At 39.6% G+C, this 22,200-nt stretch overlaps 2 protein-coding genes across 4 annotated transcripts in view; one reads left to right on the forward strand and one right to left on the reverse strand.

Moving 5' to 3' along the window:
* The window catches only part of fancm (FA complementation group M), a 118,764-nt gene that overhangs the window by 14,495 nt on the left and 82,069 nt on the right, over nucleotides 1-22,200 (forward strand). The window lies entirely within an intron of this gene.
* Nucleotides 1,792-17,856, reverse strand: soul3 (heme-binding protein soul3). Its single transcript, XM_080202469.1, has 5 exons — nucleotides 17,403-17,856; nucleotides 11,201-11,289; nucleotides 9,488-9,629; nucleotides 8,123-8,306; nucleotides 1,792-4,647 (listed from the first exon to the last, which is right to left on the reverse strand). The coding sequence occupies exons 1-5, from the start codon at nucleotides 17,626-17,628 to the stop codon at nucleotides 4,476-4,478; spliced, it is 813 nt and encodes a 270-aa protein (XP_080058595.1). The 5' UTR covers nucleotides 17,629-17,856; the 3' UTR covers nucleotides 1,792-4,475.

Genomic DNA, 22,200 nt, shown 5'->3' on the forward strand with positions numbered 1-22,200 from the left:
GCTCTCAGAATCGCTACAGTACAGAAGGAGGCCATTCAGCCCATCATGTCTGCACCAACCACAATCCCATCCATGTCCTACTGGGGGCAATTTAGCATGGTCAATCCATTTAACACGCACGTTTTTGGACTGGGAGGAAACCAAAACACCTGGGAGGCAGAATGAGCCATACAAACATTCAAAGCTTCTATGAAAAAGCAAACTCATAGGCCACTGACTTTAAGTTTGACAGATTTCTGGTTATGGAACAATACTAAGCCAGACGCTATCACCATGGTTACACCAGCTGCACTATTAATGGGACTCAGCTTACGAGCCTGCTTGGATTTGTTGTTTCCAGATTTGTCAGGAAGGGTGGAGGCTAGACAAGTCTCCCAGGAAGAACACCATGATCCTAAGGAAAGGGACAGGGCATTCAAGGTTGATGACCCAGTCAGGGAGAGAAATTTTGGTGGTGAACCAGTTTGAGTATTGGGAAGGATCATAGAGAAAATGGGACCAGTTTCATACAAGGAAGTACAAGGTCACCATATGAAAAAACATGTGGATCACTTTACAAAGACATGATGCATTGGCATAGTAGTTAACACTGCTACCTCAGTGCCAGAGACCCAGGTTCAATTCCAGCCTTGGGTCACTGTGCAGAGTTTGCATATTCTTCCTGTGCCTGCGTGGGTTTCCTCCGGTGTGCTTTGGTTTCCTTCCACAGTCCAAAAATGTGCGTGTTAGATGGATTGACCATGCTAAATTGCCCCCAGTAGGACGTGGATGGGATTGTGGTTGGTGCAGACATGATGGGCTGAATGGCCTCCTTCTGTACCGTAGCGATTCTGAGAGCTGGGCCTGACCCCAGGAACCAACAGGTGTGGCCTGCCGTGGACTCGTGCATGCTAGCTATAGAACCAGGGATACCTGTGCCCTCTGAGCCTTGGCAACTTCCAGCCTGTGTAGCAGAGAAGGAAGAAGCCACCAGGGAAGATATCCATCCTGTTGAGTTTGCCTTTTTGTTTGGCTGGAGCGGATTTATTGCTTGCTGAAGGGCCCTGTATGAGTTGCAGTGTTTTGCAAGAGTCTGGAAGTATCTGGACTGATTGTCTCTGTCTCTGTGAATGAATTTTCCTTTGGTCTCCCTAATGTGATATTGGGTCTATGTGCCTTTGAATAATGTTATTTCTTTTTTGTTTTCACTCGTTGGTTTACTCGGGAGTTGGGGGCAGTGAGGACTGGTAACATGGCCTCTTTAAGGAGTAATCCTTTGCGAGTCAGGTGATCAGGTCAGACCCTGTGGAATGGCCATATGGGAAGCTGGGCTGACCAGGAACGAGGGCACATGTCTTGGGACAGAAAGGAACTTCTATGGGAGTTATAGAGGGAAAGAGAGTTGACCTGTGCATGCGTTCTGTCAGACCCTTATCTTGTACATAGTTATGTTAGTTTAATAAATCCTTTTGTTGTTGGAGCCATTGAGTCGCCTCCAGTTATCACAGCTTGTGAGATAATTAATGTTGGAAGATGCTTTAATTATAGGTTCTGTCACAACTGAGCCCCAGTTCTCGCCAGATATGAATGTAGAATTTTGAAAAGGTGTCATAGTTATTTGGTTTGAAAGTAATACATTTTCTTAACACCTGAACTGGGTACGCTGAGATAAAATATTATACCGGTGAGATCAGTAAACCTATCTCAGCCCTCTGGCTTTCCTGGTAGTACGTTTACTAGCTAAGCCATCTAGAAGTGACCATAAATGCATTTTGAAGTTATTGAGGAAATAATCATAACACAGCATTCGATAACTTTGATTTCTTCTCTGAAATGATATACACAAATACGCTTTGCAGATTAAATCAGTTTATAAATCAATATTTTAATGCACAAATGGCTCAAACATAAAGCAATATAGTGTCACTTTTAAATAAAGATGAACCATCCTGAGTTTCTACTCTTATAATTTTGTAGTTTGACTAAATAAAGAAGTAATAAATCAGTTAAATACATGACTTTGTTTCTGATAGTATTTTCAAAAGTGATAATGGCTCCAACTAGATTTTACCCATTTCTTTGATACGTGTAAACACTGGTAGTTATATTTTAAAATAAGTCCTTTGTTTTACAAACAAAAACTAAAACTTTTTAACGTTTCTGCTGAGTTAAGCCAAGATGTGTAGGTTAGCTGGATTAGCTATGGTAATTGTGTTGGGTTATGGCAATAGGGTAGGGGAGAGGGCCTGAGTACGATACTCTCTGATTTTATCATTTCTTTCTGTTACGTCTTTTAAAAAAAAATTAAAATTGGGGGTTAAAATGCCAAGAAAATATTTGATTTTACAATTTACCACTAAAATATACTTATGAATCAAGTGCAACAGTAACTAATTATAAGTGGAAATTTGAGTGTATAATAGCAATTTGGAATACAGTTATTTTGGCTGTTAAGTTATTGAGTTGGGGAACTTGATCAAATTAAGCATCTTTGGTTTGCTTATGCAGCTGCTACACTTTATAAATTGATCATATATAGCTTCTGTTAAGTGTGCTATAAATGGGATACAATATTTAGTGTGAAGAGAATCTATTTAATAATTTGATGCAAAGGTGATTTTTGTATTGTTGCAGTGTCTTAATTGACACTACTAGGGCTTACCCAAGAAAAGTGAAGGCTATGATAGTACAGTTGATATGTAAAGGTTTTTAATGTTTTGGGGAAGTTTTAAAAATACAGCTTTATGCCAGAGGCAGTCGGTATGTCTGGAAGGAATGCAGCTCAGACTCTGGGAGAGCAGGATTATTAATCATTTTAGCCTTGTAAGTAGTTATATTAAGTAGAATTAATAGACTTTTGTTTACTTAAGTTCCCTGAGGATTTCTGATTAGAGTGATTAACAGGATCAAGTGATGATATGGTTTATTTGCAGTCCTGGGTCTACAGCAGAGAGAAAGAAGTTTTTGCAGAAAGCAGTTTAGCTTGCAGCCAAATCCTAGTTGAAGTTAGAAAGATTTTGCAGGCTTCTAAAACTCTATCTCACTCCTGAAAGCTCCAAGATTGTTAACAATTGTTTAAGCTAGTATGCCCGGGTTTGCTATTTAAAAGTGAATTGCATTTATTCATGAATGGGGCTCATTTGGAACTGGAACAGTCATAAGGTAGAAACTAAAGTTGCTTCCTCTCAGGTTTTTTTTAATTTGATTAAACTGTTAATAGTAAGTTGCTTCATTTGTCAGAGTTATATTTAAACTGTTATTTAATAAAGTTTGTTTCACTGTAAAAGATCCCTACCTGTCAGTGGAATCATTCCTGGAAGGAAGTATACTTCTTCACATTATGCCAAAATAGCAAAATTTTTGGGGTGTAGTCTGGTGTCCTAATGTAATTTGGGGTTCTGGTCTAGGACCCTAACAGGGTTTTAAAAAAAACTCCAGTGCAGGAAGTGCAAGCTGCGCAAAAGAAGCAAGACCATGATATGGTTTTTTTTAGTGTTTTCCTAGTTTGCTTTTCAAGGACAGTCTATTACATACTTTTATTTTGCCAGGAACTTGGAACAGAAGTTTTACGGGTTTTGTCCAGCTACAGCAAGGCACGTAGAACTGTCGGGAGATAAAAATTTGCCTTGGTGGTACAAGAAGCATTACTAGATTGGTTCCTGGACTGAAAGTTTGTCCAGTGATGAGAAACTGAGTAAATTCATTCCATACTTCCTGGAGCTCAAAATAAAGAGGTGACCTAATTGTGAAACAAGATTCTGGAAGGGCTTTACAGGGTAGAGACTCAGAGGCTGTTTCCCTGGCTGGAGAATCAAGAACATGGGAGCACAGCTTCAGAATCAGATTACTTGGAACTGAGATGGGAAGAAATGCAGTCACTCAAGGTGTGAATCTTTGGAATTTTCTACCTAGAGTGCTGTGGATCTATTGTTGAATATATTTTGCACTGGATTTGATTGGTTTTTGATCTTGAGGAATTCGGATATAGGGTGAAGGCAGGAAAGTGGTGTTGAGGTAGATGATCAGCCATGGCATATTGAATAACAGAACAGGCTTGAGGCGCTGATTTATTGTTTCCCGTTTCTATGCTCTTACGTCTTTGTGTTTTAATGGGTTCTATTCACACTTTAATTGCAGCATTTTAAAACCACAGTCCACCACAGACTTGGAGTCTGATTCACTTCTCACATTTCTGTATTGTGTTTTCAATTCTTGCTTAATAGGGTATACTACTGCTCTAATTATCAGCTTGACATCCAAGGGTGTATAGTTAATTAGGTGCTTTTAGCAAATTTTGATCCCAAACGTACCAGTCATTTTTTTTTTAAGTACCCATCTGTGATCATTTTATTATGTTGTGTCTTAAGTGCTGGAGAGTTTTGTCGTTACCATTATAAATTGACATTTAAGCTTATGCTATTACATCATGTTCACATTTTCACAAACTTGTTCACTGCATAAGGCCTGTATTTCATATCAGACTTCTAATGATTTACTCAAGGGCTGTGAATGAACCAGATCTCGTTGTGACGGGTTGGAGCAGCAGGGTTATTATAACCAGCTATAATAAAGGTATCCTGCAGGAACCATTCGGGAGAGTTGAAGTGCTCTGCCATCTGGTTTATCTCTTGGAGAATCAACTCTTCAGTGGTGTTTCCATTAAAGGATCTGGACAAGCAGAAAATTATGAACCATCAGTATTTTTATTTTTATGGTAAAATGTCAACATCGACATCTATGATAATGCATTCTCCCCAACAGCCATGAATATTTGGTTGTATGTCCACAATGTTGAATCAAAGTTCCACACCTTTGTTTCTGATAAATATAGAATTCTTTAATATATTTAATGCTGATGTGTTGTAATACTCCCATCTTAAGACATTGAAAACTCATCTATCACACTTTTCATCAAGAAAGCTCACCTTAATAATTTACAGCCTCCCATCCATTTACAAATCTACACTTGTTGCTGCCTCAGCAAAGCAGCCAGTGTAGTTAAGGACCCCATACACCCCAGACATTCTCTCTTCTAACTACTTTCATCGGGGAAAAAGATAAAGTCTGAGGTCATGTACCAACTGACTCAAGAACAGCTTCTTCCCTGCTGTCATCAGCCTTTTGAACGGACCTACCTCGCTTTAAATTGATCCTCTACATGTAGCTATGACTGCACTCTTTTTCCTTCTCTATGAATGGTATGCTTTGTCTCTATAGCGTGCACGAAACAATACTTTTCATTGTATGCTAATACATGTGACAATAGTAAATCAAATACAGATAATTGGCACTAGTCTATGACTGCAGGTGGTGCAGTTAATGTTGCTTTCCACTTTAAATTTCAGTATTGAGTGGAAAACCTTTTCCTCCATTTATAATTCTGACCCTGTCCAGATCCATTAATTGATGAGACAACTGTTGCCTTGTTCAAAGGAATTGCACCTATCCACTCAGCTGCATGCACCGCGGCCCCCCCCGCTCCCCCCATCTCACTTGCTCAGGTCAAAACTGGGACCTGATTCAGAGTCTGCTGTACCCACTTCTCGACAATGTTTTCATATTTGTTACTCTGGGCTGTCACTGTGAACTCAGTTCCCAACTCAAAAATGTCAGTAATGGGCACAGTTATATCACAGTTTTGCTACTGGAATAGCAACATGGAGATCTTTAGTTCAGACCTCACTGTGCCAAACATTACAACTGAATTTTGAACCTGTGGATTGGTGCTACAATCATTTACAACATTGTTGTAAAAGCATATTGATGCACTAATCCCAGGAGGGAGGTGATGGCCTCATGGTATTAGCACCAGACCATTAATCCAGAAATTCAGCTAATGTTCTGGGAACCCTGGTTCGAATCGTGCTGCGGCAGATGGAGGAATTTGAATTTTTTAAAAAAAACTGGAATTAAGAATTGGCTGATGACCATGAAAACCGTTATCGAGTGTCGGGAAAAACCTGTTTGGTTCACTAATGTCCTTTTAGGGAAGGAAATCTGCCATCCTTACTATCTGCCCTATTTCAGAACCACAGCGATGTGGTTGACTCTCAACTGCCCTCCAAGGGCACCTAGGGATAAGCAATAAATGCTGGCCGGCCAGCGATGCCCATGTCCCACGAATAAATGTAACAACTGGTCTAATTTGCAGTCCGAACTTACTGCTTTTTGAAATGGCCTAGCAACCTACTTAGTTTTACAAGCCACTGTCATCTATTTTCTTTGGGCCACAGAAGGATGGGTAAGATATAGAACATAGAACATTACAGCACGGTACAGGCCCTTCAGCCCTCGATGTTGCACCGACCAGTGGAATGAATCTAAAGACCCTCTAACCTAAATAAATATGTACTTTTTATTTGCAACACTGCTCAGATGGCACGGTAGCACAGTGCTTAGCACTGCTGCTTCACAGCTCCAGTGTCCTGGATTCGATTCCTGGCTCAGGTCACGTTCTGTGTGGAGTTTGCACATTCTCCTCATGTCTGTGTGGGTTTCCTCCCACAATCCAAAGATGTGCGTGTTAGGTTGATTGGCCATGCTAAGAAATTGCCCCTTAGTGTCCAGGGATGTGTAGGTTAGAGGAATAGTGGGTATAATATGTAGGGATCTGGGGGTAGGGCCTGGGTGGGATTGTGTTCGGTGCAGACTCATTGGGCTGAAGGGCCTCTTTCTGCACTGTAGGATTCTATGAACAATTTGAAAACAACAAAAACAAGACAGGGAATTGTGAATGGTTCTGCAGAAAAACATATTTGAATGAGGAAAAATTAATGTTTGATATATGCAATAGTTAATCAAAGTGCCTGGGTAACCTTTATAAACATTACACTCTTGTATTTCAACTGTGGGGTACCAAATTGTTTGTGAAGGTTCTTAGAAGTGGTATAATTTAGTGACAAATCTATCTTATGAATTAATTATTTGGGGATATTAATAAACACTATTAAGTACAGAAAGTTGCAGCACAGGAACAGGCCCTTTGGCCCTCCAAGTCTGCTGCCTGACTGAACTAAAAGCCCAACCCTTCCGGGGACATTTTCCCTCCATTCCCATCCTATTCATGTATTGTGAAAGTTATGTTTCCAAATAGGAAAATCTTGTGCGTTGAAATTTATTTAAATGAATACTTCCTTTGCTAACACATCACTGTGCTAAATAATCATTCTGTGTAATACTATTTAGAGTGTTAACATAATAAGATTGATTCTGATCAAAAGATAGCTATAAAAAAAAATTTGCAATTAATTGAACAGCTCATCAGTAAGCAGGGCTGTTTTATTCAAGTGCCTTTTGATTCACTTGCTTACTGGCTTGCATTTCTGCTTAGATCTTGTATAGTTTGCCTTGTTTTCTGGCATAAATTTCCAAAATTTAAAAATTACTGCGGACCAGGAAAATAATTCATATTCTCTTATGTAATTCTCAAACTCTTTGGGCCCAATTTTATCATTTTGATTCTAAGTGCTAAATCTGGGTGTGATTCAGATCCGACTTGTAAAACTGCTTTCAGACACCCCCATATGCCCTCAGCCTGGAAAAAAAGTCACGAATCTGAATCGCACTGTGGGCTTATTGCGCCCAAAATGCTGCTGTTGCTCTGATCGGAGCCTTCAACTGCACGTGAGCAGTAAAACAATTTTGAAAAATGCTCCCCCGCCACATTGCTCCCAGGAATGATGGCTCCCACAAACATTGCCTCACACCCACAATATAACTGTCTCCCTTATCCACTCTCCCCGCCTCCCTCACCCAACCAATTGCCCGCAGGGTGGCAGTGGACCCCACAGCCCCCCTCGCCTGCAGAATGGCAGCAGATCCCCCTGCCTCGCCTGAGGTAAAATGCATGCAAATGCATTTAAACTGATGTTGGGCGCAGTCCTGATTGCGTCCGTTTTTGGGCCTTGGTAAGGGGGGAGTTGACGGGCGCACAGATTGTGCTATTTGCCTCACGCCCGACTTTACCAAATTTTTGTGCCCGAGAACAGGTGCAATGCAATGGTAAAATTGGGTCCATTAGCTATTAACTTTAGAGGTGTTTGTTGACTGTTTTCATACACCTCTTCGGAAGGATTTAATATGGATTAACCATTTATAATATACTTTAGAATTTAGAAGTGTAGTCTTGCATTAAGCTACTTGCCTGGCGTAAATGATGTGAGCAGGCCACTCCTCTATTACAATTGCATCATCTAAAGGCTGTGGGGTCTGATCTTGAAATTGTGTTGGCAGGTAATAAGCCATGGTTATTTCAGGCCGCAGTTCTGTTCTGGTCTGGTTGGTATGCACAATGGTAACAATAGGCAGAGTCATTCCCAGGAACAGCCCTGCAGAGTCAGGGTAGACCAATAGATTATTGAACCAAACACAGAATCTTTATAGTACAGTAAGAGGCTATTTGGCCCATTGAGTCTGCACTGGCTGTCTGAATTCTACCTAGTCCCACTCCCTTGCCTTATCTTCGTAACCTTGCTAATTCTCCTTTTTCAGATAGCAAACCAATTCTCCTTTGAATACCTCAATTGAACTTGCCTCCATCACCCTCTCAGGAAGTTTGTTCCAGATTCCAACCACCCTCTGGGTGAAAACGCTTTCCTTGCATCACTTTTACTGTGGTAAAACACAATGGGTAACTTTGGCAGAAGAATTTAAGTATTCTTTTGATATCCATCTATGGAAAAATAAGGACTGTAAATTCTTAGCTGCGGTGGTGTGGGGGGCACCCCAAAGATGCACTAAGGAACTTCTCTTGGAACTTCACAGATAAGAGTTTGCAATGCAATTGCCCAGAAGTGCAGATTTCTTCTGGGCAATTGTCCTGCTCTGGGAACCATCTGAAATATGACTTAAATCATAAACTTTTTGGTTCTGACAGGGTTTCACCAATGTTTACTCCACCAACCCCACTACAGTACACTCTCTCTCTCTCTCTCTCTCTCTCTCTCTCTACTGCGCCTCTTCCCCGCCCTGCCCCCCCCCCCCCCCCCGCCCACACACACACACACACACACACCAGGATTGAAGATATTCCTCAGTGCCTGATTTCCATACCCATACAAAATTCCCCTTCCCCGGATCCCAAATCCTAGCTACTTACCTCCACTCTGCTCTGTTAATATCAATGGACCTTGAAATCTAGAAGTGTCCTACTGGACACTGATTCTGGCCCTCGAGGACAGTTGTGCTGCCTGGATATTGCCTGACCTAAGAAGGTTGGGCGAGACAAATTAGTATAAGTAATTGAGCAGGGTAGCAATGCGAGGACGTTATGGTCCAATGTAAAAAAAAAGATTGATTTCTTAAAAAATCTGAGAAAGTCACGGATGTTTAGCATCCACTTAAGAGCACTTAAGTAAGTTATTGCTCAAAACTCGAGTGATTCCATTACAAATAACATTCAAGAAATGTGTAAGATTTAAATGTGCATGTTTTAATTTTTTCCTCGACTATGCAAAGACCTGATAGTAAAGAAATAGAATCACAGACTTGTCCCAACTTTGAAAGTCACCTGATGAATTTTGTTGGCAAATGTATTTCATCAATTTCATAAATCCCAGGCCTGTGCTCTGTTCATAACTTGGCTGATTCTGTGTTACACAAGCCCATTTAGCTTTTTCGTATTGACGTTTTTCATAAAGTAATTCATTAGCCTGTAAAATATAGAAATGGAGAGTAAATGTAAGTTATTTTACTATCAGCCACACTAATTGTTGTTTGACTAAATATTAAGGGAGGCGAAATTGCTTGGCATGTCATTTAAAAACTAGAAGCAGGAGTTGGCCATTCAGCCCTTCGAGCTGGCTCCGCCATTCATTTTGGTCATGGCTGATCATTATCTTGTGGTTTACCTGATATTTAAAACATTAGCCATTGCAGTCCTAAAGTACTGAATTTAGTATGCTGATACTAATGCTTGAGATTGATTTGTCATCCAAACAACTACAGAGCTTCTGTGTCTCTTTTGAATAATAATTTGTGTATTTTGCATGTCATGCACTTTTATCAACTTTAGAAATGTTACTGTGTTTCAAAGTTGTGATGATCGATTATAGTTGGTTAACTCAATTTTAATTACTCATACAATTAAATAGTAATGTATATAAAATATGATTTTAAATCAAAAATTCTAGTTAAGACAAAGGATTATAGGATCTGTAGGGTGGCTGGATATCTTTGTACGAAGGACATTTCAAAATTTTAATTTCATTTGGCCAGGTTGTTTATATTTTATTTTCAAAGATTATTAATATTAGTTGATGTCTTCCTCTTTATTCATATAGACTTCAACTTGACTCCCCTTAGGTAATGCTGCAAGCACATTTCAAATGATATTTGTAATCATCCTTTCCTTGCTACCCAGTCATTACTGTTCTTCCACTGCCTTTCATGAAATTTGAGTTTTTGAAAGTGTATTTTGCAATTCCAAAGTAGATATAGTCTTATGCTACTTTTGCTTTGTAGCCATTTGGTCTTGATGCCCAATTTACACCCTACACAGTTAAGAGTTTAAATTTGAAACTGCTTTGCGTTGATGCTAAGGTTACCATATCATTGAGGCATTATCTGAAGGTAATGGACCGAAAGCCTATTTAGCGTGTAATTTGGTTGACACTCACTGCAGTACTGTGTGTGTGCCGGTGATCTCATCCGTTGAATTAACTATTAAACTGAGGAGCATTGATTATGTTGGATGTAAAAATGCTATTGTATTATGTGAGGAATAGCAGGAAGTCCTAATTTTCCTGTTGCCTCAAGAACATCTTAATTGTCATTTTATCTTTATTCTTAATAAGCAAATCCAATAGTCACTTTTTCAAATTAAATGTTTGTGATGTGCTTTGAAATGTTTGAAAGGCATGGTAAGATGCAATACAATTTGTTTTTAGTATTGAATGATTTGATTGCTTTCACATATAATGGTTTGCAGTAAGCTTACATCTCTTTACCCTTTTATTCTGACTTTTCATTGCCTCATTAAAAAGGTGATCATTTAGATGATTCTGGTGTGTAGTCTACTCATTTTTAAGCAAACTCAACCATGGAATTCAAACTAGTTTTTCCACAGTATTGTTTTTTTAATTTGAATTGGGGGTTTAAACATTAAACTCTCCCTTTACATAGTGGAAGTGGCAAACCAAAGGTTGGAGATATGAAGACTTTGGCCTGAAGCAAAATCCTCATTACTTAGCCCCTTTTAGAAAAGACTTAGAAAATTACTTACCTTTTTGTGACCTATTGGCGTAAATGGGACCATTTCCCTGTTTTGAGATTGGTTCTGTCTTGTCATCTGCTGGATTGGTTCAGCCATGTCTCAGAGACAAAAGCAAACAACAATTAAAACGTTTACTTTCACTTTCAATTTTATGACTATGCACCATTAAAGAATGTAGGAAATTGAGAGTCTGTAAAACTTTCTTGCATAATATAATAGGAATTCAATGTGGTCTCAATTCTGTCTGAAGTGACCAATGCAGTTCTTGTTTCTGCCTTCTGCCAGGTTTAATAATTTTTATAACTAACATCCCTATTGGATTAATCCACAACATCTTTAGATTCATACAGACTAACACACTTTATTTGGTTTTATCTCCATGTACTCTTGCCTCAAGGGCAGCTATTGATGGGCAATAAATTCTATTCTTGCCAGTGTCGCCCACTTTCTGTGAAAAAATAAAAACTTAATGCCGAGAATAGCACATGATCAAAGGATATTTGCCTATCTAAATGCACCTATACAGATACTCTAAAGCCTTACTTTTCATGTATTTATCCAGCCAACCATTAAGTGCATCTATAACTAATCATCTCAGTCATCCTATATATGTGATACTGAGTTCCACATTCTTGAGTAAAAAGGTTAATCTTGAATTCCTTATTGGGTTTAGTAAGGACTAAGATTTATATGACCTCTAGTTTTGGATTCTCCCATTACTGGAAATATTTTCTCTACATTTATCCTATTGAACCACTCTGTATTTTAAAGACCTTCTAGCAATCATAAGCCAGAAGTCAACTTTTTAAAATTAAGAGTATATAAGAATATGGTTGCAATTAAATAAACAACTAGAATGCTATGCAGCAGTACATAGCCACAACAAAGGAGATTAAATTGGAGAAAGTGCTGCGCAGATGATATATAGCGCTCTGCTTAGATTGCATCTAAAATCATTTGTCCTCATGTAGTCAATAGGACTTGAGAAAACGAGCCCTAACTTTAATTAAGAAAAACAATAATAAACTGATTCCTGGGCTGAATTTTTATGCCTCTGTCCTTGTTGGAATGGAGGTGGGGTGATTTACAAGTAGTGTACGAGATCCTATTTTGCAATTCCTGCATCAATTCTGGTCATATAGGATATTTATGACCCCGTGGTAGATGTGTGGATAGCAATCCCGCATGTTGCAATCCTGCTGTTACCTACCCCATTGCTGGGTAGGCATTTAAACTGCCTGCTATTTTCCATGGAGTTGGGCCCATTTTGGTAGGTGACATCATTCCCTTCATATCAGATGGGTTGTTGTGGAATCCTAGTTTGGATTGGGGATCCTTTTTGATAAGTTCAACAGGTGTTGACAACTTCACATCACTATGTAATGGTGTATGATATGTTTTTAATGTAGTGACTAATGATAGGGCTTTGTTTAGAAAAGGTAAGTGACCATTAAGTTGATTATATGGAGTGATCAAATGCATTAGAATACTTTATTGAGTGAATAAAGTGCTCTTCTGCATTCAGTTGTATTGAGATTAAGATTTTAATGTCAATTGTTCCCTCCAATTTAATGTTTTCTTTTGAAAGATGATTTGGACTGAATACTTTAAAGCCTGTTTAAAATAATGGAATAGATATGTTCCATTGCTCAAACAGTTGAATAGACAACTGAGATCTTTCAAAAACTTTGGGGGAGATTTTCCTGTCCCCCACTTGGGGGGGGGGTGGGGGGAGGAGAGCAGGAGGGAAACATTCAGAGGTCCAGTGACCTTGAGCACAACTTTCTGGTTTTGGGGTGAGTGTGGCTGGAAAATCCTGCCCCGTGTTTTCAGCTTTGTAGGATTTATTGACATAACTGTGAAATTGAGTCTCGTTATGAATGCTTGGCTACCAGCGAAACCCATAATAGATTGACCTTTGCATGGGTTGTTTACAGTTATGCATGCGAGTCTCATTACGAATACATGGCTGAGTTTCACGCCCACTAATGAATTTAGTTCAGCAGAGATGATTATGATTCATATTTTTGACCTGTAGTTTTGGATTCTTCCATTAGTGGAAACATTTTCTCGACATTTATCCTATTGTAGCTAGAACATAGAACAGTACAACACAGTACAGGCCCTTCGGCCCTCAATGTTATGCCAAGCTATGTCCAATCCCAAGATCAAGCCATCTCACTCCCTATAATTCAGGTGTGTTCCATGTGCCTATCCAATAACCGCTTGAAAGTTCCTAAATTGTCCGAGTCCACTATCACAGCAGGCAGTGTATTCCACACCCCAACCAATTTCTGAGTAAAGAATCTAACATCCCTCCCTGTATCTCCTAACATGAACCTTATACTTATGCCCCCTAGTAACAGCTACATCCGAGGAAACAGTCTCTGCATGTCCACTCTATCAATCCCCCTCATCATCTTATAAACCTCTATTAAGTTGCCTCTCATCCTCCTCCATTCTAAAGAGAAAAGCCCCAGCTCCCTCAACCTTTCCTCATAAGACCTACCCTCCAAACCAGGCAGCATCCTGGTAAATCTCCTCTGTACTCTCTCTCTCCAATGCTTCCACATCCTCCTTACAGTGAGGTGAACAGAACTGAACACAATATTCCAAATGTGTCTCACCAATGTCTGGTTTGGTTCCAGCATAAAAGGGACTGTAAGCTTTGCTTTGATAGTCTTATGAGTAGTCGAGGAAAGTTTTGGTGGGAGATTTTTTGAATAGTTTTTATTTTTACAGTTTTCTAAATACTTAAGAGGAGAAATTTTCTGAGCTGTTGCATCCATCCATCTTTTTTTTTGTCCACTCATTCAACTCATCTATATCTTACAGACTCTTTATCCTCCTCACAACTTCCTTTCCTATCTATTTTTGTATTATCAGCAAATAATGGTTACAATATACTCCTGTCGCTTCACCCATGTCACTAATATTAATTATAAATAGTTGAGTTGTCACACTGGCCCCTGTAGCACTGCATTAGTTACTGTTTGCTGAACAGAAATGATTGCTTTATCCTAACTATTTTTTGTTAGTTAGCCAATCCTTCAAACATATTAATATATTACCCCAACACCAAGTGCTCTTGTGTTGTGTGGCAAATTTTTAAAAAGGGGATTCCCAAATAAATATGTAAAAAAAAAAAAATTGGAAAAAGGTGACAACTTAAAGCTTCAGGATGGTGTGACTAAATTAGTAACATAATTTAAACTGAAGAGGACAAGTAAGGTCTTTATAAGAACGTAAAAATAGAAGTAGGCTGTACTGTGAATCTGTTTTACTGTTCTGCAAGATCAGGACTGATCATCTACTTCAACTCCACTTCCTGCTCTACTCTCATATTCCTTGACTCCCTTAGTGCCTGAATCTACTAATTACAGTGTTGTTAAAATGCCAAAAAAAAGAAAATACTGGTTAAAGCAGGGATGCAAAAAATAATGTGGCAGTGTGGGAAGAATCTTGATTCTTTAAAAATATTATTTAACTCTCTATAATTTATTCCATACAAACATCTTTCTGAAGTGAGATCTCTGAAGGGAATATGATGTTAATTGATGTTAAATAAACAATGGCAGGGATATTTAATAGTACTTCATAGGTTTGGAGAATATTACAAAGTCATGATGTTTATTTATCAGTCACAAGTAGGCTAACATTAAGATTGCAACTGTGAAAATCCCTTAGTCAGTACACTCCAGCACCTGTTCAGATGCACTGAGGTAGAATTTAGCATGCCCAATGCACCTAACCAACATGTCTTTCAGACTGTGGGAGGAAACCAGAGTACCTGGAGGAAACCCATGCAGTCACAGGGAGAACATGCAGCCTCTGCATAGACAGTGACTGAAGCTGGGAATCAAACCTGTGTCCCTGGTGCTGTGAGGCAGCAGTGCTAACCACAGTGCCACCCAGAACAAATTGGTTAAAAATCAGGTGAGAGATAATAAAGTATTACAGAAGTTAGTTGAACTAAAAGGGAGAAAAACGTGATTGGACACATCCAAAATCCTGAGGGAATTGGCAACAAACAAAATTACAGAAACCCTAGAGATTATATTTTGGGAGTTCTGTTAAAAGTGGATGCATACAAGAGAGTGACTAATACAATAGTTCAAAAACAAATTTAATCCAGGTTATTACAGGCCAACTCACTTCTGTGATAGGGAAAATTTAGAATATTTTGTTAAAGGTAAAGTTGCTAAATAGGAGTGGCTACAAATCAGAAAGGATAAGCACAAAATATTATTGGAAGAATTAGGGGAACAATTCCAAATTGGATTAAAAAAAACACAATCACCAAAGGAAGAAACAATACGAATTAAGGGCCATTTCGCAGGGTAATTGGAAATGGATAACAATGATTTCTTTACACGGTAAGAGGAAGTAGTATCCAAATTTACATCTGATTTTATTGGAGAATAAATAATTCTGAGGATCAAAGGAGGCTGCTAGGGGCTATTAATAATTTGATGGAATGGGCACAAGTTTTAGCAAATGCGAGGTGGTACATTTGATTCAGATAAATTGTACTTTTGGATGGGAGCCTGGTTGATGATGCACAGCACAGTAATTTCTCTCTTCAAATTCAGAGGACAGTGAAAGCGGTGCTATAAGTAGATTAGTCTATTATTTAAAATTATTCTCCTTATTTCTCCCCAGTTTTTTGCTAATTATCTTAAATCTCTGTCCTCTAGTTACTGATCCCCTCCTTACTGTCAATGGAAATAGTTTTTCCTGCTTTTTCACTACAAAAATGCTGCAGAATTTTGAACAATGTTATTAAATTTCCCCTTAATTTTCTCTGTTCTAAGGAAAACAGTCACCTGTGGAGTTCCTGGCAGACTCCAGTGGATCCTTTTCAAAGTTGTTAGCCTTGAATTATTGGCAATTATTGGCTGACCCTCAGATTTGTTTCTAAACTATTACAACAAAACTATCCAAAGCTGTAATTTTGAATTTGTTTAATCTAACACCTAAATGTAAATAACTAATTTTCTTAGATTAGTTAACAACAAGGTTACTTTTAAACTGAGCCAGTTAAGATTTCTTGAAGCTTATCCCTATGCTATTGTTGTACAGTGTACAGTTTTTAAGGGACGTTGAAGAATTTTTACAGCTTGACACATTGTTTTGGTGTAATTCATTGCAATTTGATTAACTGTTAAATGGGAAGAATTTAATTTGCCTCTAGAATAATACATTAAAATCAAATCTGTCTAGAGGAGGATGATTGGATTATTTCAACTAAACCAGCATAGTATGGCACAGAATAAAGTGTTTTGTGAAAATTGTCTTGGTGCGAATGTATTCAGGGCAGTGATGTTTGTTTTACCTGATTTGTATAAACAAACTATTGCAATGTCGGTAACAAATTCACCAATTGTAAGACCAACAAAAATATGGATTCTGTCAGTTATCCAAGTGTACATCACACCCATTTCCCTCTACCAGCAGTTTTAATTAACAATATGGTGACTGTTTCTGTGTTTGTTCTATGCAGCCTGAATGGGGGAAGGATTAACACTGGTTTTGGGTAACAAGTTTTTTTTCCCTGCTTGCTGCTTGTGAAATCTCTGATGCCACATTTGGTTCTGAGGTGCATTTCTCTCTCAATCGTTTCGTTTTAAATAAAAAGTGGTAAACAAAGGCTGAAATACAAAATACTGCACCTGGAAGTTAGGTCAGGAGTAAACTCGTAATTGATGGAATTGGAACAAGATTCAAAACTGAAGTTTTTTGTTTTGCACGGAAATGACAGCAAAATGATGCATTTGAACAAGGTGATTTTAAAAAAACTGATTGTCCTTTTTCTTTAATTGGCAAGTAAGCTCTAACTTAGAATGAAAAACGTTTTCAATTTGAAAATAATGCCTTAAATTTTTTTTCCCTGAAGATTGGGAGGGAAGAACCCAGAGCAGGAATTAAGTAGATTGTGTGAACAATGACGTGGAATCATTGAATCCCTACAGTGCTGAAGGAGGCCATTCGACCCATCGAGCCTGTACCAGCAACAATTCCTACTCTAGTAACTCCACGTATTTACCCTGCTAATCCCTCTGACAGAATTTAGCATGGCTTATAAACATGCTTTTTGGTTAACTCGGGGGGGGGGGGGGGGCGAGAGGCAAGGCTATTTGAAAAGCTCCTCCATCGCGATTCCCAGATCGGTGATTGACATGTTCACAAAACCCTACTGGTGTCTCCCTACCTTCTGTCACATCCACCTGGTGCCTGCGGCCGATGTTTTGCCAGTAGGCGAGGAGCCCGTCCTGCACTTGATCGTTGCCCTCCTCGGCGTTTCTATCCTCATTGTCATTGCCACTGCCAGCCAAATCCAAGCTTTCGTCTTCAGTCACCGAGTCCAGATCCTCCAAGCTGATCAGAAATCGACTCGCCCCTGCTCCACTTCCAAACCTGCATCCCTGACGCTCCATCTGTGCAGTCCTGAAACTTTTATTTATTGGATGGACAAATGTGAGCGGGAGGTGTTTTTAATCTGAAAACCAAAGTCGAAACGGCCGCACTTTCCCGAAGATTAAGTTAACTTTAGGCGTGATGCGCTTGCTTATCCTGATTGATATGTCAGCTCAGGCTGGGTATTTTCCAACTGGGCTGTTTGTTGCAGACTTCCGTCGGAGTGGAGCGCTGTCTGCACGGATCACAACTGTTTTGAGCTTGGAGAGGCGAATCGCTTCAAAGAAAAGGAGGGACTAAAATCAGAGTGCTCCAGGAGGGGGAGGAACAGAGCACTCGGGAGAAATATAACACAGTCGAAGAATCCGGATTGATGGCAATAAGGCAACAAAAAAAGGACAATGGAAAGAGATATCAGTGGTACACAAATTGATCCTTCCTCATTCGTGCATTCAGAGGGCAAGACCATAAGATGCCAGAGCTTTAGCCTTTGGCGCCCTATCCGGAAGATTAATGCTTTTGTATCATGAACTTTATGACATTGGCCTCAACTTTTCATAGAACCATACAATTCCTACAGTGTAGGAGGAGGCCATTCGGCCCGTCGAGCCAGCACCAACAACAATCCCAACCCAGGCCCTATCCCTGTAACTCCCCATATTTACCCCGCTAATCCCTCTAACTTCTGCATCCTGGGACACTAAGGGGCAAGTTAGCATGAACAGTCAACCTAACCTGCACATCTTTGGACATGCTAAATTGCCCCTTAGTGTCCCAGGATGTGTAGGTTAGAGGGATTAGCAGGGTAAATATGTGGGGTTATGGAGATAGGACCTGGGTGGGATTGTTGTTGGTGCAGACTTGGTGGGCCGAATGGCCACCTTTGCCAGTTTAGACTTAACCTAAGTTGTCTTACTATTTAATCTTGAACATGGGATGGTTCCTGAATTTATTTGTACTGTATACCACCCCCAATATGTACACATACAGACAAAATACCAACTCAAAGCATGACTCTTAAGAGTCATACCAACTCAAAATGTTAACTCTGTTTCTCTCTGCACCAATGCTGCTAGACCTGCTGAGTTTTCCCAGCATTTTCTGTTTTTCTTCCAGATTTCCAGCATCCACTCCTTTCATCCTTGCTCTGTAGAGTTCATTCAAACATTTTATTGTAAATTGGTCTTATGGACTATGCTTGTTTAGTGGTTTGTTGCAACACCTCCCAGCTGGAACATCCTAAAATTAAATCTGTACTTAAGGTGTGGCTACCTTTATTGTTCCACATACAAGAGCGACTTGCACTTTTTGCCTTTTAAAACGGGGAAGAATCCCATGCCCTTCAGAGAAGTGTAACCAGGCAATGGTTGATACATTGCCAAAGCAAGCGAGCTAATATGGGGTTGGACGCTCAGCTGTTGAGGTTTTGAATAGTTTGCCTCTAGCTGAGACACTGACCAGGGAGCAGAATGAAATCTGTGGCGAGGTATGGAGTTTGTCTATAAACTCCTCCACAATGACCTCAGTCAAATTTAAGTTTGGTGGGGAGGAGGGACGGATTTGATAGAGACAATTACATAGAGTGCTTCAAGTTTAAGATTATTTATTAGTGTCACAAGTAGGCTTATGCACTCAAGAACAGCTTCTTTTCTGTCTTCAGACTTTTGAATGGACCAACTTCACATTAAGTTGATCTTTCTCTACATCCTAGCTTTCACTGTTACGCTACATTTTCCATCCTCTTTCCTTCTCTATGAATGGTATGCTTTGTCTGCATAGCACACAAGAAACAATACTCAATACTTTTCACTGTGTACTAATACATATGACAATAAATCAAATACATTAACACCGCAATGAAATTATTGTGAAAATCCCCTAGTCGATACACTCTGGTACCTATTTGGGTAACACTGAAGGAGAATTTAGCATGGCCGATGCACCTAACCAGCATGTCTTTTGCACTGTGGGAGGAAACTGGAGCACTCAGAGGAAGCCCACATAGACACGGAAACGTGCAGACTCCACACAGTCATCCAAGTTGGGATTCAAACCCAGGTCCCTGGCTCTGTGAGGCAGCAGTGCTAACCACCATGCCCCCAGTGCTGCTGACCACGTTCTCCTTTCATTTACTGGCTGTGAGGATGGTGGGGCATGGGAAGGAGTTTAACAAAATGTGGTGGTTGAATAAAAAGCTCGGCTGAGGTGTTATCTTTACTCCAAGGTTATCCTTGAATGCAGTGAGGAGTTTTGGACGAGGATATCCCCCCCCTACAACGCTTTCGCTTTAAAGCATTGATGGAGTAGGGAAGGTGTTGAGATGGGTCTTGGCAATGAATTACACTTGTTGTAGTACTTTGAGAGGGGGACATGTTTTATGTAGCTGGGTGGAGTGCATTTCTCTGACGGCGAGGGAAGCAAAGTCCTGTATGATTTTAGTCAGGCCCAGGGTGAAAATCCATAAAAATTCCCAAGCCATTGTTTGTTAACCATCTACTTACTTACTGGAATTGATGGTGGTGGAGACCAACCTTTTTTAAAAATATATCTTTTAGCATTTATTCTACAATAAGTGTGATCTTGGGTGGTCTATGTTCAGGCATTTTTTTTTTTGCTCCTCAGATTGGAGGATTATTTTAAACTGCTCCAGATCCAGGTTTTCTATTCGCCCTCTATCCGAGTGGCAGCTGTTCCACATATAGGTCAGTACGCTGGATTAAAACAAGCCTGTGATGAAAGATTTAAAGATTTGTTTTCAGTTTTGTCACAAACATGTTCTTGGCCTTTGAAGGATATAACAATTGATTAATGGGAGCATCGAGTACCTTTTAATGTCTGTTTCTGCATTGAGACAAGGTTTAGAAAAGTCAGTTTGTTCACATTAATCTATAATTTTCTTCGTTATAAATGCTGCTAGTATCCTGTAGTTTTCAACTATCCTGGTAAACCACCTGCTTCTTATCCCACAGCATTCAGTATTTTAGGGTATTCACTTGCAGGTCTACGTGGAGCGAAGTGAGTAAAATTGCTGCTCCAGTAAATTTCTAGTCCTCTAGGTCTATTCAGCGATCCAGCCCATTTTCAAAGTGTACGGATTACTGTGGGTCGGTTTGTATGACACGAGTATTGGATTACTGAGTTTATAGTAGTCTTGACTGCAGGTTCCCATCATGATTTTGATCTTGACCCTTGCTTTACATTCCCTGAGAAACGAAGACTGTAACTAGTTTTTGTCATTAGGAAAATGTCAATTTGAAATCAGCTACATGGCTAACAGTTACCAGACTCTCTTAATGGGTGGTATGGAGAGCAAGTGCGTTGTTACCCTACCGTATGGATTACCATACTCTAACCTTAGGTTTACTCATAACTCAGAATGTGGAGTGTTTCTTCATTGAAACCTCAATTTATTTGCCTTCTAATAATAATTTAGTGTGTAAAACTATTCTCAGTATATTTTTGTAAATGTAGATAAATAAGAACAGTAAAACAGACTGGAGATGATCACTGGATCAACACCTGGGAAAATACACACAAACTAGGAGCAGGAGTAGGCCACTCAGCCCCTTGAGCCTGCTACACCATTCAATAACATCATTTCTGATATTGTAATTTCAATCCCACATTCCTGCCCACCCCTGATAACCTTTCACTCCCTTTTTTAATCATGAATCTAACTAGAACTGCCTTAAAAATAGCCAAAGACTCTGCTTCCTCTGCCTTTTGAAGGAGCTTTTTCAGAAATGCATGACCCTCAGAAAATAAATTCTCCTCATTTCTGTCTTAAATGAGCAACCCCTTATTTTTAAACAGTGATCTCTGGCTCTAGATTCTCAGGTAAGAGGAAATATCCTCACCACATCCAGAGTCTTAAAGGTTTTGATCAAGTTGTCACCTTACTCTTTTAAACTCTAGTGGATACAAACCTTACTTCTCCAACCTTTCTTCACAAGACAACCCATCTATTCCTGATATTAGTCTAGTAAACCTTCTCTGAACTGCTCGTGCATTTGCATTTTAAGTAAGCTGACCAGTACTCTGCACAATACCCCAGACGTGGTCACACTGTGTCCTGTTAAACTGAAGGATAATCTTTCTCCTTTTGTAAACAATTCCCCTCATAATAAATTATAACATCCTATTAGAACATAAGAACATAAGAAATAGGAGCAGGATTAGGCCATCTAGCCCTTCGAGCCTGCCCTGCCATTCAATAAGATCATGGCTGATCTGTCGTGGCTCAGTTCCACGTTCCCGCCCTCTCCCCATAATCCTTAATCCCCTCGCTTATCAAAAACCCATCAACCCGCGTCTTAAAAATATTTAGCGAGGCAGCCTCCACCACTTCAACGGGCAGAGAATTCCAGAGATTCACCACCCTTTGAGTGAAGAAGTTCCTCCTCAACTCCGTTCTAAACCGCCCCCCCTTTATCTTGAGGCTGTGCCCCCTAGTCCTACTGTCCTTTCTGAGCAGGAAGAGTCTCTCCACCTCTATCCTATCCATCCCATTCATCATCTTATATGTCTCAATGAGATCTCCCCTCATTCTTCTAAACTCTAACAAGTACAAGCCTAGTTTATTCAGCCTCTCC

The sequence above is a fragment of the Carcharhinus amblyrhynchos genome, chromosome 14 (genome assembly GCF_965287045.1).
Source record: "Carcharhinus amblyrhynchos chromosome 14, sCarAmb.v2.hapA, whole genome shotgun sequence".
Lineage (NCBI taxonomy): Eukaryota > Metazoa > Chordata > Chondrichthyes > Carcharhiniformes > Carcharhinidae > Carcharhinus > Carcharhinus amblyrhynchos.